We start from the raw sequence: 25,475 nt of genomic DNA on the forward strand, positions 1-25,475 counted from the left end.
CAGTTGTTCCATTGTGATTTCAGAAGAGGTGGGTGTAACTAGAAAGAATTAAAGTGACAGAGAAACGCTCATACCATGAGCATTTCTACCCAGAAATGCATTACCAAGCGTTGCTAGGCACCGCCCTGTGGGATATAACTGCCTTTTGCAGCAGCAGCTCTCTTGTATTTTTTTTGTCTTTTTTTTCGTAATCTTTGTATTTGGAGTGGATCATTACTCTCTATGGCTCATTTGTTGGTCATGGACACCAAACTTTTTGTGGCTTCAGTGAGTTTTTTACTACTTTTTCTCCTGTGTTTCTCTGGAGATCCTACATGTAACCATGGCTGCATTGTTTACATGTGAACTCAGCTGTTAGCAGCCTGTAGCATGTCAATGCTAACTGGTGTAAGGCCTGATGTTTCCCCACAAGGAGAGAAGAAGGAGGTGAGGACAATGTGCTGGTTCTCAGGTGTGAGCTAAGAAGTGACGGCATCGACCTGTCCTTCCATCCATTGTTATTAGGAACGTAAGATCTATCTCCAATAAGATGGACGCGCTATACTTACCCAGCAACAGAAGGAATATAAGAGGGCAGAGTAGCATCATGCTATTCATAGACATTTCTAACAGAGCTAACATCAGACACAAACGCCACATTGGAAGAGCTTCACCAGCTGTGAGCAGACAGGATCTAGGAGACAGAGATGGAGCATGACTGAAGAAGCTCTCTCCTGGACCCTGTGGAGGTGGAGGCTGGCTGAACTGGAGAATGATGGACAAACCTGTCATCATTTATTTTCTTATGGACCTTTTTGCACTTTCTATACACTTAATTACTTTTGTTTTCTTGAATGCTGCTGTGACTTCAATTTCGTTGTACTTGTTACAATGACAATAAAGTTCTATTCTATTCTATTCTATTCTATTCTATTCTATTCTATTCTATTCTATTCTATTCTATTCTAGCCCAAATGAACAGGTTCAGATACCAGGTACCCCTGTATGAAAAAGTGAAACGTTAGGACTTTAAACTTTACATTTACCAGGTGAATATCTGCTTCTTTTCAAGTGTGTGGAAGGAGGTAACACCAGGTTATGAGCGGAATGTTGTGCAGAGGAAATTGTCAAATAGTTTTGTTGCTTTTGCGTCAGAGCAACATCTTAACCAGGTGTTTCTGATTCTGTTTCAAAGCTGTCAGAAAATGTGATGATGCCAAGTTTGAGATAGAGTGCAAAAAGCTGTCTTTAAACTGTACACCACCAGCTCAGAGTTTTCTACCAGTCGTACCTCATTCAGTGTTTTGACTTACTGATAAGAATCTGTAACAAAGAACATCATGCTTGTATGTATAACACAATCAGCACCATCTTGTGTCTCTGTTTTTTAACGCTACAGCATTGACACACATCTTCTCAAAAGATGCAATATCAAAAATCTGTCGCATTCATAAAGAGATGAGACAACAGGAAATAAACCTGTGCTCCTCCAGGTACAAAAATAACCTCTTATTGGAATATTTAGAGTCTTCTGGGACACCGGTGATTTAAATTCCTGAAGATATCCACCTTCAGGGGGACATGTAGCACATGTTACTGGAAATACTTCAACTGCAATCAGATCTAGGAGTAGAGGGAAAATCATTAGGAGCTGGAGGTTCGCCAAAGTCTAGATCACATCACTGGCATCTTTTGCACTTGCACTGCTCTGAAGAAACACGACTAGAAGATAAATTAAAGAGGAGAAAGAAAATCATAGAGCATGCAGATTTTGGCATGAGGCTGCTGCTGCTCATTTGATTCTTCGATTTCTTTGTTCTCTGCGTCTGTTTCTGTTCCTCTGTTGCTTTCCTGCTCCCTCTAATTAAAACTGATAGCATCTGACAAATGGAGACAACACAGTGTCAGTGGTGGGTGGCTATTTACAGAAGCACGCACACACAGATGGGCACATATGTTGTCAGCAGCACCTGCCTCATGGTCATGACATTGTGTGATCATTATTAATGGTCTGTGCTGAAAAGAAAGGCCAAATGATTGGGTTTTTAAAAAGTAACCTTGGCAACATTCAGGTTTTCTCTTTGGTTTTAGAGTTGTTTTGTATTTTCGAAATGACGGATTTGATGTAAGCAGGATTCTTTGTCTGGAAAATAACCAGAAAATACTTCTCGAGTCTCTCTACACAGAGAGCACCTGACTGCCCTCCTGCTGGATGATCTACCTTGAGCAAGAGGAGCAGCAGTATTGTGTGTCGTCCTTCTCAGATTACCTCCTTCCAACTGATCCGTGTCCAAGTGGGAATGGAAATGAATAAATTAGAGGTTAGGTTGTAATTCCCTCTGACAACATCTGGCTTATTTGGTGTAAGTGTGTGTGTGTGTGTGTGTGTGTGTGTGTGTGTGTGTGTGTGTGTGTGTGTGTGTGTGTGTGTGTGTGTGTGTGTGTGTGTGTGTGTGTGTGTTGTACTTTTTGTGTAACAGTTTGAAGGATAGTGAGTGAGAGATATGAGGACACATCTGTAGGTGTGCAGAGATGACTCACAGGGGAATAGCAAACACAACAGTGCCAAATCATCTGCACACACAGCTCTCACCTTACTGACTTCAGACTTTCCTTCATTCTCACTGAAAAAAAAGACAGAAAGTGAGGACTGGAATCTAATCTTGTCATCATAGTCACCACATTCTGCGTATTCTGGCTTTACTCTGTTGTATAACAGATGAACCTGTCTGTTCTGTTTAGCTGGTCACTCCTCAGAAAAACTGATTTTAATGAAACTGGTGATTCTACATGTAAAGGACTACAAATGCTGACATATGTTTAAAGGACTACATATCCCTTATTTGAAGGTGCACTATATGGATTTATGTTGAAAGTACTTCCTTAAAAAGTTTGATCTTTAGAGGGGCATCCTCATTGTGGCTGTATAAAAAGATGGATGACATGACCACACCCTAAAAGTGAAGCCACAAGTTTGAAGCTATAAAACATGGCACAAACTATAAAATCAGAATATACAGCTAACACTGTGACAACAGTGACTTTACTTTCCACAAACGTATTTGTCTGACTATTACCCACTCAAAAAGCTATTACTCTGTAGACTGTGAGAAAAATCTTCAGAGAATTTTTTTTTGATATGCTTGGTCTTTGAAACCAGCACCAGCATCCGACCAGCATCAGACCATCAAATCTCTTCTTAAAACCCACTTTATGGTGTTGCCTTTTGTTGACCTTTTAGGTATTTAACATTGTTTAAAAGTTGTATTTTTATGTTTAATTTGTATTTTATTTTTACTAAAACTTTGTTTTAAGAGGTGTGACACAAAGAAAGCTGGAATAATCGACTCACTGTGGTAGAACCAGCAGACGCTTTTAACTCGGCTACAAAAGCACTTCCAAACAGGAATTTCTCAAAGTTTTTTTCTTGGACCATGAGGCCAAATCGGAGTATCCACCAGCAAAGACCAGTGTGAACCAGTATATAGCATGTGTACATTAAGAGAGGAGATGAATACAGCTGTTTCTGATCCAGGCCAGTTGCTGGACCGGGCTGTTTGCTAAGTGTCGAATGACTCCACCATGATAGCTTTAAAGGCTGAATGACAATCAGCAGCCTGCAGCTTTTCCAGACCAGCACCATCCAGGAATCAGTCTGACTATGGATGCTGTAGCCATAAGACAGTCTTTTGTTTGTTTCATTTTTTTTCTATCTTTTGTTCCTTTGTTTTAAGGAAAAAGACTTGGTGTATATATTGTTTTACGTTTGAACAGTAGGTGGTGCTTGACACCAGCGAATGTATTTAGACAGCTCAGGTGATAAGCCAGGTGTGTGTGCGTAGGAGGAGGAAAAAACAGTTTTTTTGACCTTGTCAGCGTGTGTGGCAGTCTGTTCAAAGTTCATTGTGTTAAATTAAAAGTTCAAGAAGACCGCTTCAATTAGAAAGGTTTGTCAACACAAACTAGACAAGCACTCAGAGAGCACAGGTCTCCGCCAAGCATATTGTGATTATCACCAACACTTTAGTCCTACTTTGATGTTATACTCCCTAATAATTTGTTACCTGACATTGTTGAAAATTATGGTGACCCAGTACATATTTCATATTCCGGATCTTAGTATCCAGAATATTGCCAGGATCTGGATCGTACTTTTACATGTGTCAGAAATTACCATGACCTTGTCTTGTGTTTTTGTTTTTGCAAAGCAATCCGACCATTTATCGAGGAGTTAAATACACATATGGTGAAAACGGCCCTATCCTACAATGATAAAGAATCTTTTCAAAAAGTCCTGGATCCAGACGTTGATCCGGATCAGCTCCACAATGTAATCACTTCTTCCTTATCCCATTTTGAACAATTCCTAAAAATTTCATCAAGATCCGTTGGTTACTTTTTGAGTTATGTTGTTGACAGATAAACAAAAAGAAAAACTCTCCCAAAAACACAACCTGGGGGGAAGTGATGAAGGGGCCACAGGAGTCTAGAGAGACTAGAGAGAGAGACTAGAGACGTCATTAGACTGTGGTTTTTACTGTTACACCAGAGCAAGTTCTTCCCATACACACTATAAATTGATTGTGTTAGTCTTATTGGAAGACTCTTTGTCTACGGACAAAAACCAGAACTCTTCCAAACAGCCATGTCTCAAGACTGACTAAGACCAGGGGAGCCAACCTGGGCATTAACCAGCATCAGCTTAGCAATGGTTTAGCAAAGACATGAAGAATATCAGTTCCAGTTGTCTCCGGTCAATTCTCCTGGATTAAACCCCAAAAATTACTTTGCCATCATGGTCTTAGGCTGGATGGTAGCTGGCAAAGACCAGCATCAGTTGATGGCTCTTCATCACACAGACTGTATATTTGTAGCATCTACTGACTGCTGGGGCTCATATTAACCATAAAAATACAAGCCTGAAGACTTCATTTTTTTCCCTGAGTAAAGTCAGATATTTTTAAAGTTACATGACTCTGCTAAGTGTATTAACCACAATAGATCCCAGTCAGTCCTACTCCTTTTATCAGAAACTGCAGAGGGAATCAAATCTTACGCAGACCAGTTTCTGAAGATGTGCCATGTCTGCTACTTTTGAGAGACTCCAACTCAAGCACTCACCTCAGAATAGGTTAATGCTCTACTTTTTCCCTCAGAGAGTATCAGAGTGAAAACATAGCAGCCTGTTGCAACAAAGCCAAAATAGTTTATTTTAACAACAGGATAAAGATCTTTATGTGGAGTGTCCTAACTTGTTGTCACAGCCCCAAATTAAGGCCTCATCTTGTTCTGTAGAGTAGGAACTAATAACTACGAACCAAACTTCAGAGTGGCTGATACTTTGCTAAAAACAGCTGTTCAAGTCAGATTGATTTGTAACATTCACAGAACTCAGTCATACTAAGAAAAAACACTATCTTCCTCTCTGCACCCCGTGATATCGAGGGTTAACATCCAAAAAGGAAGCTGAGAAAAACAAGAGCACAGCACAGAAAACAGATGGGTGGCATTAGAAGGAGATACGGAGGCAGATGCACCTTTAAATGTTAAGTTGAAAGCAGGTAGATAAAGACACTTGACAAGAAAAGAAAAAGTGAGCTGAGAAACTGACACAAGCACTCAGAGATAAACAAATGTCAGAGCCAGAGAGAGACAGGAGAAGGAGACAGTTTGAGGAAGGATGGAAGAAAACAGGTCTCAGAGTCAACAAGGTTATCTCACCTCGAGTGTGTTTGTGTGCGTGCATGTGTGCCAACAGTTCTCTCTGAAAAGAAGTGGCCTGTCTAAATGTCAACATAGCCCGGAGCAGAGAGGAGCTGCTCTGAATAAGATATGCAGAGAGCAAATATGAGAAGGACACACACTGAGACAGGAGAGCATGATCAATTACATCTGAGGAAGTCATTGAGAAATGTTAATCACATTAAGATTGATTACTTAATCTCTGATGAAAGAAACACGACAGCTTGGTCAAAATTATAAAATGAATATGGATTCAAAAGTCTCTCAGAAGACCTGCAAATCATATTTACATCTGCTTTACTTATAAAGATGATGTGCATTAATACGTATTTTTTCCTGGCGCATCAGAGTATGAAAGCCAAACGACCAGATATGTAAGATGCTTGAGCCCCAGGGGTAGTTCAAAACCCTGAACTACCCCTGTAAAGAGTTCATATGAGGTGCTTGGGGGCCCGTTGGAGACCATTGCTGTTTGTTTAGTAGCCAGAGCTGGCTCTCTAGCACCGCCTGTTGGATTTTCTTTGTCATTGCAACCCTGGTGATGCATGAAAAATGCCTGCAGTTGATATTATCCAGTATTTTTTTACAGGGATTTCAGAGGTCAGAAGAAGAGGAGGAGGAGGAGGAGGAAATAAGGCTGAATGTATCAACAGAATGTTTAATTTTCAGTTACACTTCTGGATGAAATCAGTCAAAATCAGATCTGTACGGCTCTATCAACAGTTGCTCCACATCTTATCTCCAGTCTACAGTAACCATGATGCCTCTGTGTATGAGTTTATAGTCTGAGTTTTATCTCTCTGAACATGGAGAAAACTTGTACAAGATTAACACTCCTGTGCGCACTCTGCTGGGCTCAGAGTCTCTTTATCAGCAGAGTCAGGAGGTAAAACTGTAAGATAACCAGCAGGGGTCACATCTAACGTCCTGCTTCGAATGTGTTTTTAAAAGAAGTTACAGTGAGATATTTTCAGGACTGAAGTGACCACATTTTTTGACAACACGGTGCAAAAATAAGTACTGTACACACTGTTGATAAACCTTTTTTTCACTTTTAAATGACTAGAAATGTCCAAAACACAGACTCCTTGGTGAAATAATAACATGATTAAACTGCACCAGAGTCCATCTATGTGGGACGTTTTCAACTGTTTAATTTAGAAACATAATAAACAACCAAACTGTGTCATTTAATACAGTTACAATTCCATATATGTATTTATACACACCTAAATGCCAGGCACACAACCACTGCCCTTTGTTCAGAATCACAACAAGCTGTATATATAGCCTGATACATCATTTAAAGAATATGTTCCAAAGAATCACGTGCTTCCAAAGAATATCTACACGATGCAGCATCGTGAGATGGCAAGGCAACGTGTACACATAGGCACCTTAATGTTTTCTGTCTCCTCTGCCTCCTGACATGTCACAGAACTGTAATTTACAGTAAACATGAAAAATAAACAGATGCTTTAAAATTTGAGACTTTCACCAACTGGATCAACATTTGCTATCTTTGACTCGCTTTCCCAACTGTGTCTTGTGCTCCTGTCACATGTGTTATCCAAAGGAAGCCACAAGTTGGCTGAGACAACACAAACCTTGGATCATCTCCAAATAGGGAAACATAGACCACAAATCAAGTTGAAAGTCATGTCTTTACAAAATGGAATGATTTAACTAGTTAAGAGCACATTTCTCGATATTTCCAGAAGAGGAACACAACATCTTTATCCCCTTTAGACTAAAACATAGATATTCTACCTACTAATTATGCCTTAAACAAAATAAAGGTTTGTACAATGTTTAGTCTGGATGTTTCTGTACATCGCTGATAAAGATGTCAGCAAAGCTAGTCAAGCAACATGAGGAGGTGGTGGTTGGTTGCAGGAGGTGTTTCAGGCATAAAGGGGCTGGTAGCCATTCCTCCGGCTGCCAGCTTTACAGGTGATCACACACACGCTCAGCATCCCGAAAAACTGTGAATGAAAATATGGATAAGATCAGAAAGACACCTTTAACATTCATTTACATGTAGATCAATATGCTAATGCGTGAATACTTCACTTCAACAAGAATTATAAAGCTGTATTCAGGAAACCAGGCGGTCACTCAGTTCACATTTTTCCCTTACAAGCCAGTCTTTCTCTTTTTTATTCTGCTTCTTTAAAAGTTCACCTTGAAAAGCAATCTGTCTGAATACCAAACTGTCTCGTTTAGAAGCAGCCCATAATGGAGCCAGCATTGAAGTCCTACATGAGTACATTTGAAGACAAGTCATCTTCTTTTACAGTAATGTAATCAAACAATTCTTAGTTTTTCAACTCTGATAACCTCAAACACACCAAAAAGGTGCAGCTGGGTTAGGAAACTCATGTAGCTGTTGTATGACTGCCCTTTGCCTAAGAGAGGACGGCGCTTAAATAAACTTTCAGGGGCAGTTTGTGTTGAACTTTTCTGACTCTGCTGATTGTGTGATTCATTTTTGTAGGTCACAAAGAGGCAACAGAATTAGTCTCGTTCATAATCTGTTTAAAACTCCTTACATGAGTGTATAAGTGACTAAACTGTGTGGGACTTTCTTTACCTTAATGATAGCAAAGCCGAGAATGACAAGCATAGCGTAACCCAACACATCCTGCAGTAGCACCTCCAGCTTGGGCTCACAACCCTGAAAGCCATGAACAACAACAATGAGGGCACATCCGAAACGTCTGTTCATAATAAACTGGATCAGGAAAAAAACTTTGATTCTACAGGTTACATGTTTTGTCAGAAATAATGTGAAACTCATACAGCATATTTAATCAACATATATTTGCTCTTATACCTCAAGGTTCAGCAGGTCTAGTTGGTCCAGTCTGCCTGTGCACTGCTCCAAGGAAGCATTTTTACAGCAGCTCAGAGGAACAGTGTTGTTGTGTTCTGAAAACCAGGCCGTGCTGGACCAGCTGGTGTAATTTCTGACACCACAGCACTGCAACTGCACAGAAACAGAGATCAAACAAACAGGGGTTAATTCAGAACAACATAGCTAAATCTACATGTACTGGTCAACAAAAGAGAAATGATAACACACAACACTAAACACTAAATAAAAATATCACCACTCTTTAATGGTGTCATTTTATCAAGAATGAGTAAAGTTTTGTTAATTGTTGGGTCTGTTTGATCAGCCAAAAAGGAAAATTCAAGAATCAGCAAAGGCCCTCTCAACCAGGGACACATGAAATGAGTAAACAGTCATATGAAGTCTGCTGAAAGTTGTTTGATTTCCTGCAAATTGATGAAAAATGAAAACAAAAAGGGGAAAGTTTTGAACTGCCACAAGAAAGTAGAACAGAGGCAGAGAGAAACAGTGGATTAACCAATAATCCTCATGATTAGAAAAACGGTGTTAAGGTTGTTATGGAAGATTTTTTAAAACTTTGCCAATATTGGGGTCAAACACAACACAGCGAAGAAAAAAAACCTGTCACCTACTTTTAGATATTAATTATTTCACTAGAGGTCAGGGAGTGTGCAGCTCGTGTCAGTGAAGCAGGAAACAGTGTTCTTTCAGTTTGTTTATTTTTTGTTAGACTGCTTAAAAAAGTGATCATACTATAGTGGTATAATAAATGCTGGTGTTTAGCTTGCTGGAAGATTTGTTTAAATTATTACCTTACCTAAAGTTGTTTTCTTAGTGTATAATAACTAATTTCTTTGAAAGCTGAGTGCTGATAGACTAGATTCAAGGTTTAAACCTGAAAGCCAGGTTTCCCTTCTAAATGAAAATTGGTATACCAGGAGTATAACAGTAGAGAGAACAGGGATAATTTATTGATGTATATTTTAAAATGTTCTATAGTTGTCTCCCTTTAAACTCTACACACATAGGAGCCACCATAAAATATCCCAGCTATACACCACAATAGTCATTCCAAAAACCTACTTTAAGGATGGTTTTAGTACAACATTCATTAGTTCATTTATTTTAGGCTGACAGAAAAAGACAAACACCACAGGAAATGAAAGAAAAAGAGAAGGAAGTGAAAGTTGGTAAATATGAAAGTCTGCAGCACAACAGGTGTGTCCTGTGAAAGCACGACCGAGAATAGAAATCTATATTTGATTTGTACAATAAAATACCAACCTGAGTCTGAAGGTAGTCCACAGCTTTGGTCTCAGCATCTTCTCCATCATACCTGGAGAAGACGTCACTCATGGAGCGCTGCAGGTCTCCGCTTATCTACAAGGACGTGAGAAAAGAAGACAGCGATGTCAGAAAGTGTGATATCTGCTAAAGTTCACAACCAGCAGGAATAAAATGTGCGATAATGGGTAAACAAAAAGTGTCTGTGACTCACTTTGTTTTGGTAGATGAAGCTGAATACCAGAGCAGCAACTTCAGCAACAAAGATCACCATAATGAAAAAGAAGAACTGGAAAGGAAGAAATCAGAGTAAGAACAAAGTAAATTTGAGGTTAAATGGATTAAAAACATCAACAAAATCTAGGACAAGGATTCAGAGACACTTACAAAGCTAAGGCCGACTCTGGACTCCCTTAATGTGGCGAAGCATCCCAACAAACCGAAAATGAACATCACCACACTGACACCGATGATGATAGCTGCTGGAATCAGAGTGTACTTGTCCTGGATGAAGTTGTTGAAGTTGTCATAACTCCTGATCACGTAGGCCCCGACATAAGCCATCAATCCTCCTGCAGCCTGCAGAGACATCACAAAGTGTTTATACTCCACAGACAAGATAAGCTAGCTGCATGATGTAAGAATATTAAATAATTCAAAGGTCAAACTTGTGCATTATGAGAATGGACCACCAGAAGATGGTGAAGCCATTCCAGAAAAACAGATTTGATTAAAAGCTGTTCCTATTTAAAACTGCTGATTCATTTTAATGACCCAATATTATACAAACAACCAAACACTGAGCTTAATTAAAGTGCAATCTCCTCATTTACTGCTTTATTTCTTAAGTTTGCACCAAAGTTGTCAATAATATTAGGTAATTAATCATTCTGCTTAAAAGCTTCCGCTTTCCTAAACCTTGGGTTTTACAAAGCAGGGTAGAAAAACACATGTGCTGGGGAGGAGTTTGTCACATGATGTGTGTTTTTCACCATGTTGTGGTCAAAAGGGTCCTTTTGGGTAGGCTCAGTAAGTAAACGCTGATTGTGAAAAATCATTTTTCCACACCCTGAGCATGACGGCTACTAAAAAATGTGAGTCTGTCAGTTCAACTGTATCAACACTGCACATGTGTAAAAGCAAGAAGAAGTTTCTGTAAAAAGAAGCTTCTGTGTTTAACTGTCTTTTCTAAGAATATAGAGTTTTTGTCCTCCTCACTCTATCTCCTCTGATCTCTTGTTATATACTCATGCTGTGGAGGTCACTGACTGTCTGCTCTGCTGGATTAGGCATCCAGTCACACCGTTATCATGACTACAAGTCATGCCTTTACAGTGAGATCATCAATCACAGGGTTGTGTTTATATTGGAGAAAAGTGCACACACACTGTACAGAGTAGAATGAATGTGTCTAAAATTATTTCAATCACCTTAAGGTGTGTGAAAACATTAAAGCAGGGAGGGTCAATGCAGCACACCCTTTAAGAAAAGAGATAACTGTTTACAAAACAAAGCCTCTAAAGTATTTATCTCCCAACAACGTCCCCTGACTTCCTTTTGCCCTTTGAAACCAAATGTATCAGATCTGAACCCCGCTCTGCTTAAATAGGCAAGACGGTTCAGGGAAAAAACCTTCAAATTAAACGGAGCGCTTGAAATAGAAAGAAACTCCTAAACTGCAAACGGGATTATGGTCAAATGCAGCTGTAGTGTGAGTCCTGTCTGTTTGTGGGTGGCAACCACAGGTTTAAGGAAGAACAGAATGTGTGATCTAGATTTCCATTTGTGTGATGGATGGAAAAGATGACACCACAACCTCTGACCTAAAAAGGTGAAGTTGCCCTTTATGTGTAGCAGATATCAGAATAGTGTTCAGTATGAGTTCCTCTTGGTGAAGTGAGTTTTACATCGTGTGCTCCTCTCTGATCATACGTGTATTTCCTGTGGCCTAACAATCATTTATCCTCCACTTCAGCCTCATGACTCACTTCTCTTAATCACTCCACAGTCACGGGATCTCTTCAGGGGTAGTTACTCGACCCCTCAGGCCTCCCCTCCTCCCCCATGGCTCACCTCCTAATCTTTCCAGAAATTCTGATCTTGTGCCTAAGAAGCAGCACAAAGAGGCTTACACAACGTATCGCACCAATGGACGGTGCCACTTCAGAGGAATGTGAGTAACCTCTAAGGGGATGTTTCTAGATCAGTCAGGATGACTTCGGCGGGTTTTCTGCATGGAAAACAACGAATACTTCATCTATGGAAGAATCAAGGGAGGCAGACGTACTGGATATATCTGACTCTAGGGGAAAAAAAAGCAGCCGTGACGCAGCCTGTGCTCATGTGCCTCCAAATAATCAGAACACTTTAACCTTTGCAACTTTTCATTTTCAATATTAAGTCAACAATATTTGATTGATTTTTAAAAACTGCCATACCAAAGATAAACTGAATAATCCGGTAATACAAATAAAGTTTTATGCAGCTCTATTAGATTAGATCACAATTCTATTAAAAATCTGTTTTTTTAATATATTTTTATATATTTGATCCATGATAAGTCTTTGGATAAGTTGTCACTGCTTTAAACTCAATTTAGCTGCACAAGATTAAATAAAGACGGGCATGCGTCAAACAGATTTAAAAAGATAATCTGCTATGATTGAATTAAAGATCAGGATGGGTATTGACAACCTCTAATGTTACAGACCATCTTAAAATCTCCACTTTGGTGAGTTTTTCTTTAACATGTTTCTTGATAGTGTGAAATCTTATAATTATGACAGATATAATGTACAAAAATAAAAGAAGTGCTTTTAATGTGGCCTGATTTACACTGTCATATCAAACTGTGGTGTTCTTATGATGAGGATAAACACAGATTGTCAATCAGTAATGCATACTTCACGTGTACTTTGTTTATTTAGTTTAAGAGAGTTGGAATACTTGTTGTGTGAGTTGCAAATTTGTCTAAACAGGTCAAATCCAGATGAGGAACTCTTTAAAAGGTGTGTTTTGTATCCGCAGTGTTCTGCAGGCATAAACTTTCGTGCAACAGACGTGGAGTAAACTACTGGTGAAAAATGAGAAAAGACTGACTTTCAAACTTGGTGATTGATAAATAAACACATTTTAGCAAAGCCTGATAAATCTCAATTATTTTCATTGAGGGTAAATTAAATTAGAAGAGAATAGTAAAAAAAAAAAAAGGATGGAAGAGTTGGATGTACAAAACAAACCAGGCCTGTGTTTTCTCTTGTTTCTTACACACACTAACTGACCCACACACACAGGCCTGTTCCATCTCACAGTAATGTAATTACAAAGACATCAGCCACAGAAAAGCAGAGGAGTTCACTCGCCCTTTTTAACACCACTTCGACTGAAGGGGACAGAAGACAGGGGTCAGCAACAGGGGCCAAATGAGGAGAGGAACTTATGCTGGAGTAGGGAATGTGTGCCAACTACATATGGGTACAAAGCTCACACTGAAAGTAAGCCAGAGATATGGACTGTGGAGTGTCAAAGTTCAAGCTTGGTTTGAGAGATCAGGGTTCTTGAAATCCACATGGTCGGGAACCTTTTACTTTTCAGTGTTCCTTTACATTTAAAATTAAAACACAGGTTAAAACAGTATGATGTATAAAAAACATGGGGAAACAGTGGGTTAAAACAATACCAGCAAAAAAAAAAAAAAAAAACTAGGGCAGGCTAAGAATTTGTTTATCAATTCTTATCTGATTCCCAGGGGTTATAAACACAGAAGCTCACACAACTCATCTAGAAAATAAAGAAAGTAGCGATAACCGCAGGAAATATCTACGACAGGGAGACATTACAAACCAGGTGAAGGAAGAAATATCACTGCGACTCACCCAAAATATCAAGCTGAGGAAGAGGAGAACGGTCTTCGAGGTGAAAATCCCGCAGTCCATGATGAAGATGATGTCTTTCTGTCTGAGCTGAAGTGATTGAAGGAGGACTGTGCGGTCCTGTTTTTATCTTCCAGACAGAGCCGGGCTGCTGCGCACTGCTGCCGCGTACCGCTCCGGTCACAAGTTTTCTCAATCAGTCTATCTGGCTGCAGAGGGAGAGAGGCTGCGATCACATGGTCACATGCTTTCGGGGAGGAGAGCGATGTTACAGAACAGGTCGTTCAGCCTTCCTGCCCTCCTCACATCACGCATCACTCCCTCACATGGAGGGGAGGAAGGAGAGGAAGGGGAGGGGAGGAAGGGGGACTTAAGAAAGAAAGTAGTGGCAGACTCCTTGCGAGAAACAGAGTGATCCTGCGTTTTACATAGGAAATTTGTCATTGATTTAGAAATCCAACCCTTTTTAGTCATTTCCACAATTTAGATTCATTCATCAAAGCAAGAAAGAACACTGTCAGAACATTTAGACAATTTTAAACACACAAGAACAGAAATCCCAATGGGAATTTACTGAGCTTGCATAGTTCATTAATATTTCTTGGCAGTAGAGTGAGTTTGAGTCCGTCATCTGTGTCTGTGTTGAATCACAGTGGCACTAGAAGGATTTTAAAGTGATAACTTGCTGTGCTGACACATTAGAGTTATTGGAAGTCAAAGGTAACAGCTGCTTTTCCAGCAGAGCAGCCACAAGTTCTGGAAACCACAACAGCAACAGGGTGAGCTGCTAAAGCCCCTGTAAGAAACTTTTCCAACTTGTCCTCTACATAGGAAAGATATTCATATCATAAACAAACAAAAAACATTCACTTAACTTTGCCTAGAGATGCAGTGTATACAAATTGGAATATTTACAGACACCTAGGGGTCACATTCTGCACTGAAATTCACCCTTGCTCACCCTTCCTGTCAGTTGAGTAACAACAGCCTTTAGGAGAGAGACGCTCCTGTGGTGTATGATGACAACCATCCTCCATTTGTCAAGTTTTTAGTATAAAGTTCATCTAAAAATGCAGATTTTTTTTTCATCCATAACCAACTTCCCTTTTTTTTCATCTTTGGCCTGGAAACATCACTTTTTGTGTGGCCAGCCACTTAACACAAAAGAGTGTATGCGCATAGTTTGTCCATTTTGAGCTGCCATAGAAACATTTCAAAGCAAGATGGTAACTTTTGTTGGAGAGGACTCGTTCCCCCTACCACAGGGAATAATTTTAACAAAATCTGTTTTTGTCTGCCAATAGTGAATACAACCTACCTACCCTCCATTTGAGTTGTTTCAGGCCTTAAAACCACTCAAAGCTTTAAATGTTTATATTACAGTCCTCATAGAAATATTCAGGGTAAATAGGGTAAGATTCAGAATAAACAAAAAATCGGTGGTTTGACTCTGGTTAGATTATGAGAATAACATGTCAAGGTAGGGGATAAAATCCAAGAGGGTAATGGTGAACGTCTACAGGCGCGGTCACACTGGCCAATTGTGCCGTGCCTAAGCATGCTTCAGCTGTAAAGCACGTTTGGAATGGCCAGTGTGACCGCAACTGTGCCGTGCTCAAGCACGATTCCCTTCCGTGCTTCGGCACGCTTGGAGGAGGTGGGCTTCGGCAGGGTTTACTTCATGCACGAGCACGAGCACAAGCACGCGGACAGCGCGTGCGATCCATTACGTATAATCACTGCGAGTGCATCTCTCGACAGTCATTTTAAACAAAGCGGGGTGTTAGAGGGCTGTGTCAGGCGAAAACGACCTAATATTAGTCCAAAGGTCTCTAAAGTTGTAGCAGTGCTCTCTGTCTCATTGTGCTGACTCTGATGAGATCGCGCTTCATATGAACAGACGCTTCACGATGACGTAGGTGGGGTGTGCGCGTGTCTGTGATACCTGCTAAAGTCTGGTTGACGTAGGGGTAGTGTGACCGCTGGCTGTACTCTCCAGCTGGGGAACTTCAGGGGGGCAATCCTGCTTAGGCACGACACGTTTTGGATGGCCAGTGTGACCGCGCTCTAAATAGAAGGAGACATGTTCTTTGTTATCAGGTGCTGTTGAACTAGACGCACCAGAAACTTTTGGTTCCAGGAACTTCTCTTGAGAGGGAAGTCCCATGAAACATCAAGCTAATCATGCCAGTGACATATGAAGAAATTCATAAATGCTGAATCAACACTTGGAAGGAGATAAGCACGTTGGAAATAATTTAGGACAAAATCCTCCTGTGTTTCAACAGCTGTGTTAACCTGTGACAACCACTCGCAGGTTGTGCTGAAAGTCACCATTTCACATGGCCTCTCTCCAGGCTGTAAAACCAAGGCTTGACAGAAACACATTCCCACTTAGGCTCAAAGAAGACCATGGTTATGGAGTAATGAAAACAAAGTGAGTCACAGTTGTGTGTGATGTTATTGCAGATGATGGGAGAAATAAAAACTGTAAGGAATCTGTACCAACCCAAATAATTAGCTTCAGGCCTTTTCCCAGAAAAGTTCCTGGACTTTGGAAACGAGTACCACTTGGGCAGGTAGTATCCTAAGGCCCCGTTGACATGTCAACGTTTCATCTGAAAACGCTAAAACACATTGAAAAAAACATCAGCGTTTACACGGAAACGCTGATGGACTGAAAACGCTGTAGTAAGCATGCCAGGCCTGTAGGTGGTGCTATAACTGTGTTGTCCAGAAGCCCCTTTTGAGAGATCTCAACCGAAGTAGAGTCGAGCTGGTCATCTGGTGTACTGGGGAATACTAAGTTTAAGAGTGGAGTAATAGATGCATATTTTGTTGAAAGACAGTCGGCAGATTCAGCAGATTGAGCAGCACAAGTACAACGTAGTTTGTGACGATCGTAACAACGGTACTTTTGTCCTGTTGTAAGCGCTTGCGCGAGGTAGAGTGTGTCGTCAACGTTTCCACTGAAAACGCCAGCTTACTGTTTACATGGCAACGGTGTCGGCAGCGTTTCAGAAAAATCCCACTCTGGAGGCCGTTTTCAAAAGTTCACCTTTTAGGTCGGCTGAAACGCTGTTTCTGTGTAAATGCGAGGCTAGAATGCAACAGAGCTTTTGCTTTTTACGCTAAAACTGTTTTCGTGTAAACGGCTCCTGAGTCACAGTTGTGCGTGATCTTATTGTAGATGTTGGGAGTAATAAAACTGTAAGGAATCTGTACCAACACAAAATATTTAGCTTCAGGCCTTTTCCCTGAAAAGTTCCTGGACTTTGAAAAGGACTACCACTTGGGCAAGTAGTATTCTAAGGGTAGATCAACTGCCCCAGGAACTAAATTTAGACCCTGGTGTCTGTTGTTTGAAAATTCCTTCAGTGAAAAAGTATCTAAAGTTTTACCGGAAAAGATCAGTCTGCTTCACTAAGTTCCCCACCAGAAGCCCAGTGTTCGGCTACAGTTACATGAACCTAAACTCCCTGTGCAAAAGCCACAGATACCTTTGTAAATGGTGTTAAACATGTCAGTGATCTTACAACTTCAAAATAAAGGTTTAAGAAAGAGGTCACTGAGAGGTCAACAGGACCTTAATTCAAACAAATTGAGACACACTCATTCTGTTGTAATGTGTACTCTGTGTTTATATGTGTGTGTGTGTGTTTGTGTGTTAAGTAACAGCATGAGGCACTATCAGTCCCCAACAGAAGGCAGTGCAGGCCAACCTTCTCTCTCTGTCTCACATACTCCTGTATTTTGCCATGATACAAGTTTTTCATGAGGGAGAAAGCATAAAAAAGAGAGACATAAACTAACAAGTGCTGAGTCATTGTTGGAAACTCATTTTTGAAACATTTCTGTGGACATGCTTTTGAGACTATCTGAGAATACTCACTCTACATTTCTGCATTTTGGGCATTCATATCATCTCTTTTTAGACAAACAAACAATATCAGAGTTATTTAGATGTAGATAAAGATTAAAAGTCTTTCTTTCCAGCTCAGCATCATAAAAATTAAATTAATTATTATTAATAATTTAGTTCTTTGAAGGCACAATTTGTAAATTAGTACAATTTGGAAAAATAATTTCAAGAAAAGCTATGTAAGTACTGTGCTGTTGGGACACATCTGTGCAAGTTTATGATGCTTTGAGAGAGATTGCAAGCAGACTCATAAATTAGTAAAGGCAAAAAAAGGGGGGGGGGGGGGGGGGGGGGTTATGTTAAACAAATAGACAACGTGTGAAGAAAACCAGATGAAGCATGATGCCAACACTTTCTTGAGGCTTTTTTAGTTGACATGCAGGTGGTTGAAACAACTGTCTTCTGTTGCAATCTTAGAAATGCTCATTTACTATATCAATGCCACACCAATGACATCAAAAGGGGTCAAAAAGTTGAAAAGAAGCGGGAATTTAATCTGACTTCAATTCGTTTCTCTTGGCGCCTTTTCTTACAGGCAGATAGCTCTGACTCTGGCTGAGATCCAACTCCCTCCACCAAAAGGAGACATGTTCAGATCCCCACAGAAATATTATTACATAAGCATATTACTACACAAAAAGTTTGTACTAGTGATTTCTTTTTTCAACATAGGGTTCTTTGCATTTCAAGTGACCCCATCTGCATTTCAGGGGTTTATATGTAAGTTGAAGTGACTGTGTTGAGTCTGTGAGGGGGCTGTGTTTCTTTGATCATCTTTAAGTGGATTTATTTTGGAAAAGCAGACAAAACTAAACCATGTTTTGTAGCCAGTTCATCAACCACCTTATCCTTTCGACATATTTAATTGTATGAGACTGAAAGTGATTGTTTAAAGGAGTAATTATTTCTTCAAATGTTCAAAATACACATCACGTATTTCACTCAGCAGCTCCCAGTCAGCACTGATCTTAAAATTTTTAAAAGAATTTTCTTAACTTCCTGAATCAAAATATAGATTTAGATTGCTAATGATGTGTGGATTCTGGTGATGTGCTTCTTCTGTGAGTTTTCAGTATGTTAGGTATCTTTTTAAAAAAATAATTGAAGAGAAGAAAGCACAAACTTTATCAAGTTTGACAGGGTAAGAAGAGGCGCGCTAGAGGAGGGACTCACTCTACACGGTTCTCATCAGGGCTTCATATGGGCTAAAGCTGGCAGAGATACCACTCTACTCATTATCTCTCTGAAACTCATTCTCCTGATCCTGACATTGGCACTACAACAATGTCTTCAGCAATGACTGCTGTGCCTACTGGGCCCCCAGCGGCTCCAAAATCTCCAAGGAAAGCCAAGAAGAAGTCAGTGTCAACCTTGATCGTGAAGGCTGTCGCTGCATCCTCAGAGCGTGGGGGTCTCTCTCTGGTGGGCCTGAAAAAGGCTTTGAATGCTGGAGGATATAATGTGGTGAAGAACAATGCCAGAGTCCTTGCCGCTGTCAAACGCTTGGTGACCAAGGGAACTCTGGTCCAGACCAAAGGATCTTTTAAGCTGAGCAAAAAGGCTCCCAAACCCCGCAAGAAGAAGGTGGTGAAGAAGAAGAAGCCGAAAACCAAAAAGGTCAAGAAGGCTGGCAAGAAGAAAGCAGCTGGAGGTGCATCACCAGCCAAGAAGGCAACTAAGAAGAAGAAGAAGGCAAAGAGTCCCAAGAAGGCTAAGAGATCCACTGCTGCCAAAAAACCTAAGTCAAAGAGTCCTAAGAGGAAGGCTCCTAAGAAGACCCTCAAAAAGAGTCCTAAGAAGGCCAAGCGCACCAGGACCAGGGCAGCTGCTGCCAAGAAGTGAGAACTCTCCTCGATAAATGATGAGTGCTAACTTTAACACATTTCCGATGGCACTCAGTGCATGTGTGGACTAAACCTTTACAGTCTTTCCAAAAGCTTAAGTTTGCTTTTGCTACTTTACAGTTTCCTTTTTCTAGTTTTCTAGAAACCTGCTGTATAATCACATCTCTCTGCAACCACCCGTGGTGCAATTGTCTGCGATATTAAAGCTATTTTCATTTAAAATTTGTGCATTGTGAATTTTTTTATTTAGCTTTGAAAATAAATGATGAAATGTGAGAAGTGGACACTGTCTGGATGAGGCTGCCTTTACTGTATTACATCATGTCTCAGTTGGTGTGTCAGTATGAAAGCTATAAAACCTAGTTATCCAGCTCATAGATGGATGTATTCTTTGGCAGAAACAGGAAATGAGTTTGGCATTTTGAGACTGCGTTTTTGTGAGCCGCGGTCATGACGCAAAGCAACCAAAAATGAGTGAAAAATGCGCTCTTAAAGCGTCTTGACAGCGGGATTCCACACCAGTAAACACCATACGCTGTGACACCATTTGCATTAACAGTGAGCGCGCCAGGGACTGTGTTGAATGCGCGTTGGCACCAGCACGCACGCTGGCAAAAGTGTCCAGCACAGTGTGAGGCGTCAAAAACGACCTGACCATAAACTTGTCTGAATATCATCTGTTTACGTCTCTTTCTTTATAATATAAAAGACAGTGCGTAGAGCCTACTTTTCCGGATTCCAGTGAGTTTGTAAAAAAAAGTAACAAATCGAAAACATGTTTTAGCCAAACCTATGTTCACTTGTGCCTTTTCAAGGCAGCAAATTATTCCCATCAGAAGAGCTCTGGGTTGGACCTGGCTGGTCACCTTAGGACACTTAGTCCACAGCTGTTTGCAGAAACGCGGCTAATCGGCAGGGACACGGAGAGGCTTGAGGGGCGCGACGAGCTGTGTTCGATAGCGTCCTTATCAGTCTAAAAAATTAAGACTGGTCAATGGCTTCAGCCCGACTGAGCACAGGACTATCTTTTTTTTTAGGATATTCATGAAATTTATGAAGTTAGCCAGAGGAAACAGAAGATGGGGTGATTTTAAGTTAAAAAAGGAGAGTCAAAGGTGAATGGGTTTGATTCGAATTGAATCTGAATACAAAGAGTCACATAAAATATAAAAACATAACGGTCTGAAAAATACAAAGTCCGACACCAGACTACACATATCAAACAAGCCGGTGCGTACATATTGATAACTGCTCTGATGTGGGCATTTTCACGCAGTGACGGGTCTCAGCTTTGGACCTCATCAGGAATTTAGTCCAATATCGCCATCTACCGGTCATATACACTACCTACAGTTACTTGGTTTGAAGGAAAGTGTGGGGTCACCTCAGGTCACTTTACATCATGGTCATATCCGGTGTCATATAAAAACTATATCTAATGCCATTTTAATAATATGCCATGTTGCAGTAATACATAATGCATCTTTAATCTAAAAAAATACCTATTATTAAATCACATGTTCTCTGACCATGTGTGAAAGATGTGGCAATGTTGTACCTACTGTTGAATGAAGGGGTGTGGATCTGCTTGTTTTTCTACTCTGTGCAGTGATTGTTTCTGGTGTTATTACCTGTTCTGCTTTAAATGTTCAAGAGGAATACAGAGTGGCTACATAAAAAAGCAAACTGTATCACTCGTAGTTTAAAACAAAAATCTATCATTTGGCCTTTACTTTATACTTCCTTTAATTTTCTTAAATTACTTGTAGTCCAGGAGAAATTCAAGGTTGGGTTTGATTTTCGAGGGCTGAATTTTTGGCTGTGAGCCACTTGGAACTCTTTGGGACATTCCCACAGACGCACACTCATGTGACAGTATGTGAAAACAAAAAGACTTCCCTATTATTTTTTTTTTAGTTAGCACAGGTTTTCATATCTTCTTTCTGTTCCCATTTGGTATGAGGAAGTCAATTGTTCTACCTTTATCTCTGAAGCAGAGCGGTATGCTTCATAAAACACATTCTTAATGCTGTCTCTGAAATTGGACCAAATGGCAGTGATTATTATCTATTAACCAAAGCAAAATCTGCTCAGGGTTGTGATACAATGAGCTTCTGTTACACCTTTAGTTTCATTTAGAGTGAAACTCTGGTTTGCATTCCAACTCTCCTGTTTTTTCTTAGGCACTTTGCTTTCAGTATTGTAGCACCCTGCTTGTTTTCTCAGACTTGTCTTGAGAGAAGGTGTAAATCTGAATCATAGTGTACTCTACATGATGGACATCTATATATCAAAACTCTCATGGAACAACACTGCTGAGTGTACAAAAAAAACTTTAAAACGTGTCATATGTCTCTTTTATCTTGACTGTTGCGTTCATAATCACCATCAAGCTTTACATTTTTGATTGAATCATAGAAACACTACTCATCTGGGGATTCATTGACAAAGATGTCACAGCTTTAAAGTACTTTAACAATTAAACAACAGAATTATTTGCAATGTATCAGACACAGGTAAACTGCACTTCCCCTACTTTGAATGTGATAATAAAACTGCTTTCAAACATAGCTACATTTTTCTATGAAGTTAGTATTTGGGTACATAATAACCGTCTCTAAGCTCACTTTAAGTATGTATTGTGCAGCATATGTATTTTTTGGTAAATACAAATGCAGATTTACAAGTGAAAGTAAAACCACTTCCCCATTCATCAGTTTTTGAACAGGATGTTCCAGTTTGTCATATGATAAACTTCATGAGAGGAGGAGCTTGGTTGAACCTTTTAGGTAGCTGTTTCAGTCCTCTCTGATGCAGACATCATGAAGACAGCTGTGACTCTTGTGGCTCTCTCCCTCCTTCAGGTCTGCTTCTCAGCCCCAATCAGCCGCCCCACCAACTGGCTGAGACAATGTCGAGCCTCTGTCAACAGCTCCATCACTGCCCTGGAGGTGCTTCCAGGAGGGGGCTGGGACAATCTCCGAAACATTGACATGGGTCGAGTCATGAACCTGAGTTACTTCCAGTGCCAGACCACTGAGGATGGTATCTACCTCATCCCAGACGAGGTGTTCGTCATCCCCCGCAAGGAGACGGGCCTGGAGACAAACTCAGAGATAATCAGCTCCTGGCTGGAGCAGAAGAGCTCTTCATCCAACTCCATCAATGCTGATGTTTCTTTTCTCAGCTTTCTGAATGCCAAATTTTCTAATGAGAACCAAAGGATGAAAACCCATCAGGTCAAAGACTCTTCAACTACTGCTAGAGTACAGGTGAGTCTTTTTGTGTTTAAGACTTTTTATAAGAGGCAGTGTAGAATCAAAACACTGATTTAAATGTCACATATTGAGGAAGATGTCTATTTAAAAGCTAATATTTTATCTCAACAAGAAAATATTATGGGACTATAATGAGCTACAGTAGTGAATAACAAAACTGAAAAAATAATTGCACATATCTCATTTTCCCCCCAAAGATTCGCAACCTGATCTACACAGTAAAAGCTTATCCAGACTTTGTCCTGGACGCCCGCTTTGCTCAACAAGCCAAAGAGATAGCCGATGCCATTGAAAACAATCAAACAAGAAATGCAGACTATCTCTCGGAGAGGATGGTGCTGGACTATGGAACCCATGTCATCACAAGTGTCGATGCAGGGGCCATTTTATTGGAGGAAGACTACCTCCGCTCTTCCTATGTGTCGGACAGTTCATCAGACAGCTCTACCATCAAAGCGCAGGCAGGGTTTAACTTCTTTGACAAACTCAAGTTTGACATAAGCAGTCAAAACACCCAATCGAGCTCAACCCTTCAGACATACCAGACCAATATTCAGTACTCTCTTACCCAAAGCCAAGGCGGTATACCGTTCTATCCTGGCATCACTCTGCAGAAGTGGCAGGAAAGTACTCGGAACAACCTGGTTGCGATTGACCGATCTGGATTTCCCCTGCATTACTTTATTAGCACCAACACCATGCCTGATCTGCCAGGGCCTACCATTTCCAAAGTGGCTCTCACTGTGGGTCGGGCCATAGAGCGATACTATAAGATCAACACCAGGCCCGGATGTGTCGACATTAACTCAAAGAACTTTAACTTCCAAGCAAATGTTGACGACTCATCCTGTGCAGGTCCTGCCACAAACCTTAGTTTTGGTGGCGTCTACCAAGAGTGTGTTCAGATGGGTTCAGATGCAGGTCCGCTGTGTGATACCCTGGCCCAAAAGAACTCTGACACTGGCGGGTACTCCTGCCAGTCTCCTTACATCCCAACTTTATTGAGATCAGAAGTGAGACAGCAGGGCTACACTGCATATGAATGCTACCAACAAAGGTATCGGTGTTGGGGGATTTTTCATTGCCATCGTAAAGTATGTCAGGACAATTATCATGTTCGCTCTGCCCGCATCAACACCTACTGGTGTGCTGTAAATGGAAAGGCACCAGACAACTCAGGATATCTGTTTGGAGGGATTTACAGCTCCTCTCTAATGAACCCACTCACCAATGCCAAAAGCTGCCCACAAAACTTCATTCCAGTCAAGTTCCTCTCTGATGGAGAAGTCATCTGTGTGAGTAAGGACTATGAGACTGGTACAAGGTTCTCTGTGCCCTTTGGGGGCCTCTTCAGCTGTGAGTCAGGCAACCCACTTGCACGTTCCCAACGTCGCTGCCCTCCCCAGTTCAGCCAGCACCTTGCTTCAGTGAGTGATGGCTGTGAAATCCTTTACTGCGTCCAGTCAGGGCTGTTCACAGGTGGACAGTTGCTCCCCATTCGACTGCCTCCTTTCAGTAAACCTTCACTTGTCAGCATGCAAGCTACAAACACGGTGATGGTAATGACTGAAGGAGATCAGAATTGGGTCAGAGTAGGGAAGACCAAGGCATGGAAGCTGGCAAAACCACAGGAAATCAAGGAAATCATGGAAAACCTTAACCCAGAGCTGAATCAGCTGTCCCCTGGAGAGAAGGCTGGGGTAGCCTTTGGGGTGATTGGTGTAATGGTGCTGCTGGTAGTGGCAGTAGTCCTAGTGAGGAAAAGGAAGCTATCTGGGACAGCAAGAGGTTATGTGGAGTTAGATGGTGAGGGTAACCATGGCGAGGAGGAGAGAGTGATACAGCAACGTCCTGAGGACCAGGCTGCAGAAAATGAGAGCTGAGCGACTTAGGTTAGTAAAGTTTATCAAAACCAGTTAAAGCATTAATTTCTTTGTCGACTGTAATTTTTAAAACCGGTCTCTGATCTAATTTTCTCATGTAGAAGGTTAATGTTAGTTTAACTTTTATAGCCAATGAAAGAAATGTTCTTATAGCTTTACATGCACTTTAAGCTTTTGTTTAGTGTTATACAATACTGTTTGGTCTCCAGATGTTTTCTGCTCAGAAGAGATGACAGCTCAAGATGTTAACTGTAAGCAAATGCTGCCCTCTTGTGTCAGAATGCACAAAAAGTCATCCAATAAACGGCATGAATCTCCTTTAATGCTTTGACTAAAATTTTCAGGTTTGTAACACGTTTATTGTAACTTTTTTTAGAATGACTATTGATACATAACTTTTTAAAGCACATTTTGTAATAAAAGGACAACAGCATTCATTAAAGCTTTTTTTAATCTCATCTTTGTGTCTTAATTTGTCTCATGTATCTGTATCATGACTCATCTGCACAACACTTCACTTTGTAAAAAAGACCCGACAAACAATTCTGCAGGAAAAGGTCTGATTGTTTAAACTGACGTCTTGCATTTTTTGTTGTCGTCAATGTCGTGATACAAAGGGAAGTAGTGGTAAGCAACTTCCCCTTTAGGACTGGCTCAACTTAAGCAGATTTGATACGATGTATGTAATGTAATGTATGTAGATCAAATGATCTTTTCACATCTTTAATCATTCTTACTTATTGTCCCAGCCTTTAACAGAACTTTTAAAGAAGATAACTTGTTGCAGATAACGGACAAAATTAACCCAATACCT

General features: G+C 40.6%; 3 protein-coding genes across 3 annotated transcripts; 2 read left to right on the top strand and 1 right to left on the bottom strand.

The window, feature by feature from the left end:
- Positions 1–6,061: 6,061 nt before the first annotated feature.
- Positions 6,062–14,034, bottom strand: tspan36 (tetraspanin 36). Its single transcript, XM_074670155.1, has 7 exons — positions 13,738–14,034; positions 10,250–10,441; positions 10,077–10,151; positions 9,863–9,958; positions 8,558–8,710; positions 8,315–8,398; positions 6,062–7,706 (listed from the first exon to the last, which is right to left on the bottom strand). Exons 1-7 carry the CDS (start codon positions 13,795–13,797, stop codon positions 7,626–7,628), a joined length of 741 nt encoding a protein of 246 aa, XP_074526256.1. The 5' UTR covers positions 13,798–14,034; the 3' UTR covers positions 6,062–7,625.
- Positions 14,035–18,898: 4,864 nt separating this feature from the next.
- On the top strand, positions 18,899–19,693 carry LOC141790823 (histone H1.4). Its single transcript, XM_074670923.1, has one exon. It carries the CDS (start codon positions 18,941–18,943, stop codon positions 19,496–19,498), a length of 558 nt encoding a protein of 185 aa, XP_074527024.1. The 5' UTR covers positions 18,899–18,940; the 3' UTR covers positions 19,499–19,693.
- Positions 19,694–22,322: 2,629 nt separating this feature from the next.
- Positions 22,323–25,084, top strand: mpeg1.1 (macrophage expressed 1, tandem duplicate 1). The gene is made up of 2 exons (XM_074670612.1): positions 22,323–22,772; positions 22,976–25,084. The coding sequence occupies exons 1-2, from the start codon at positions 22,323–22,325 to the stop codon at positions 24,659–24,661; spliced, it is 2,136 nt and encodes a 711-aa protein (XP_074526713.1). The 3' UTR covers positions 24,662–25,084.
- Positions 25,085–25,475: the final 391 nt, after the last annotated feature.

This window comes from Halichoeres trimaculatus, unplaced genomic scaffold (genome assembly GCF_033239565.1).
Source record: "Halichoeres trimaculatus isolate MK-OKI-2021-1 unplaced genomic scaffold, fHalTri1.1 fHalTri1_scaffold_5, whole genome shotgun sequence".
Lineage (NCBI taxonomy): Eukaryota > Metazoa > Chordata > Actinopteri > Labriformes > Labridae > Halichoeres > Halichoeres trimaculatus.

Bases quoted from the DNA above. Each gene is read 5' to 3' on its own strand.
- tspan36 (XM_074670155.1), bottom strand. From the start codon at position 13,797: ATGGACTGCGGGATTTTCACCTCGAAGACCGTTCTCCTCTTCCTCAGC. The intron at 10,442-13,737 runs GTGAGTCGCAGT...ATGTCTCTGCAG, and splicing joins TCCTCAGCTTGATATTTTGG to GCTGCAGGAGGATTGATGGC. The intron at 8,399-8,557 runs GTATAAGAGCAA...CATGGCTTTCAG, and splicing joins TAGACCTGCTGAACCTTGAG to GGTTGTGAGCCCAAGCTGGA.
- LOC141790823 (XM_074670923.1), top strand. From the start codon at position 18,941: ATGTCTTCAGCAATGACTGCTGTGCCTACTGGGCCCCCAGCGGCTCCA.
- mpeg1.1 (XM_074670612.1), top strand. From the start codon at position 22,323: ATGAAGACAGCTGTGACTCTTGTGGCTCTCTCCCTCCTTCAGGTCTGC. The intron at 22,773-22,975 runs GTGAGTCTTTTT...TTCCCCCCAAAG, and splicing joins CAACTACTGCTAGAGTACAG to ATTCGCAACCTGATCTACAC.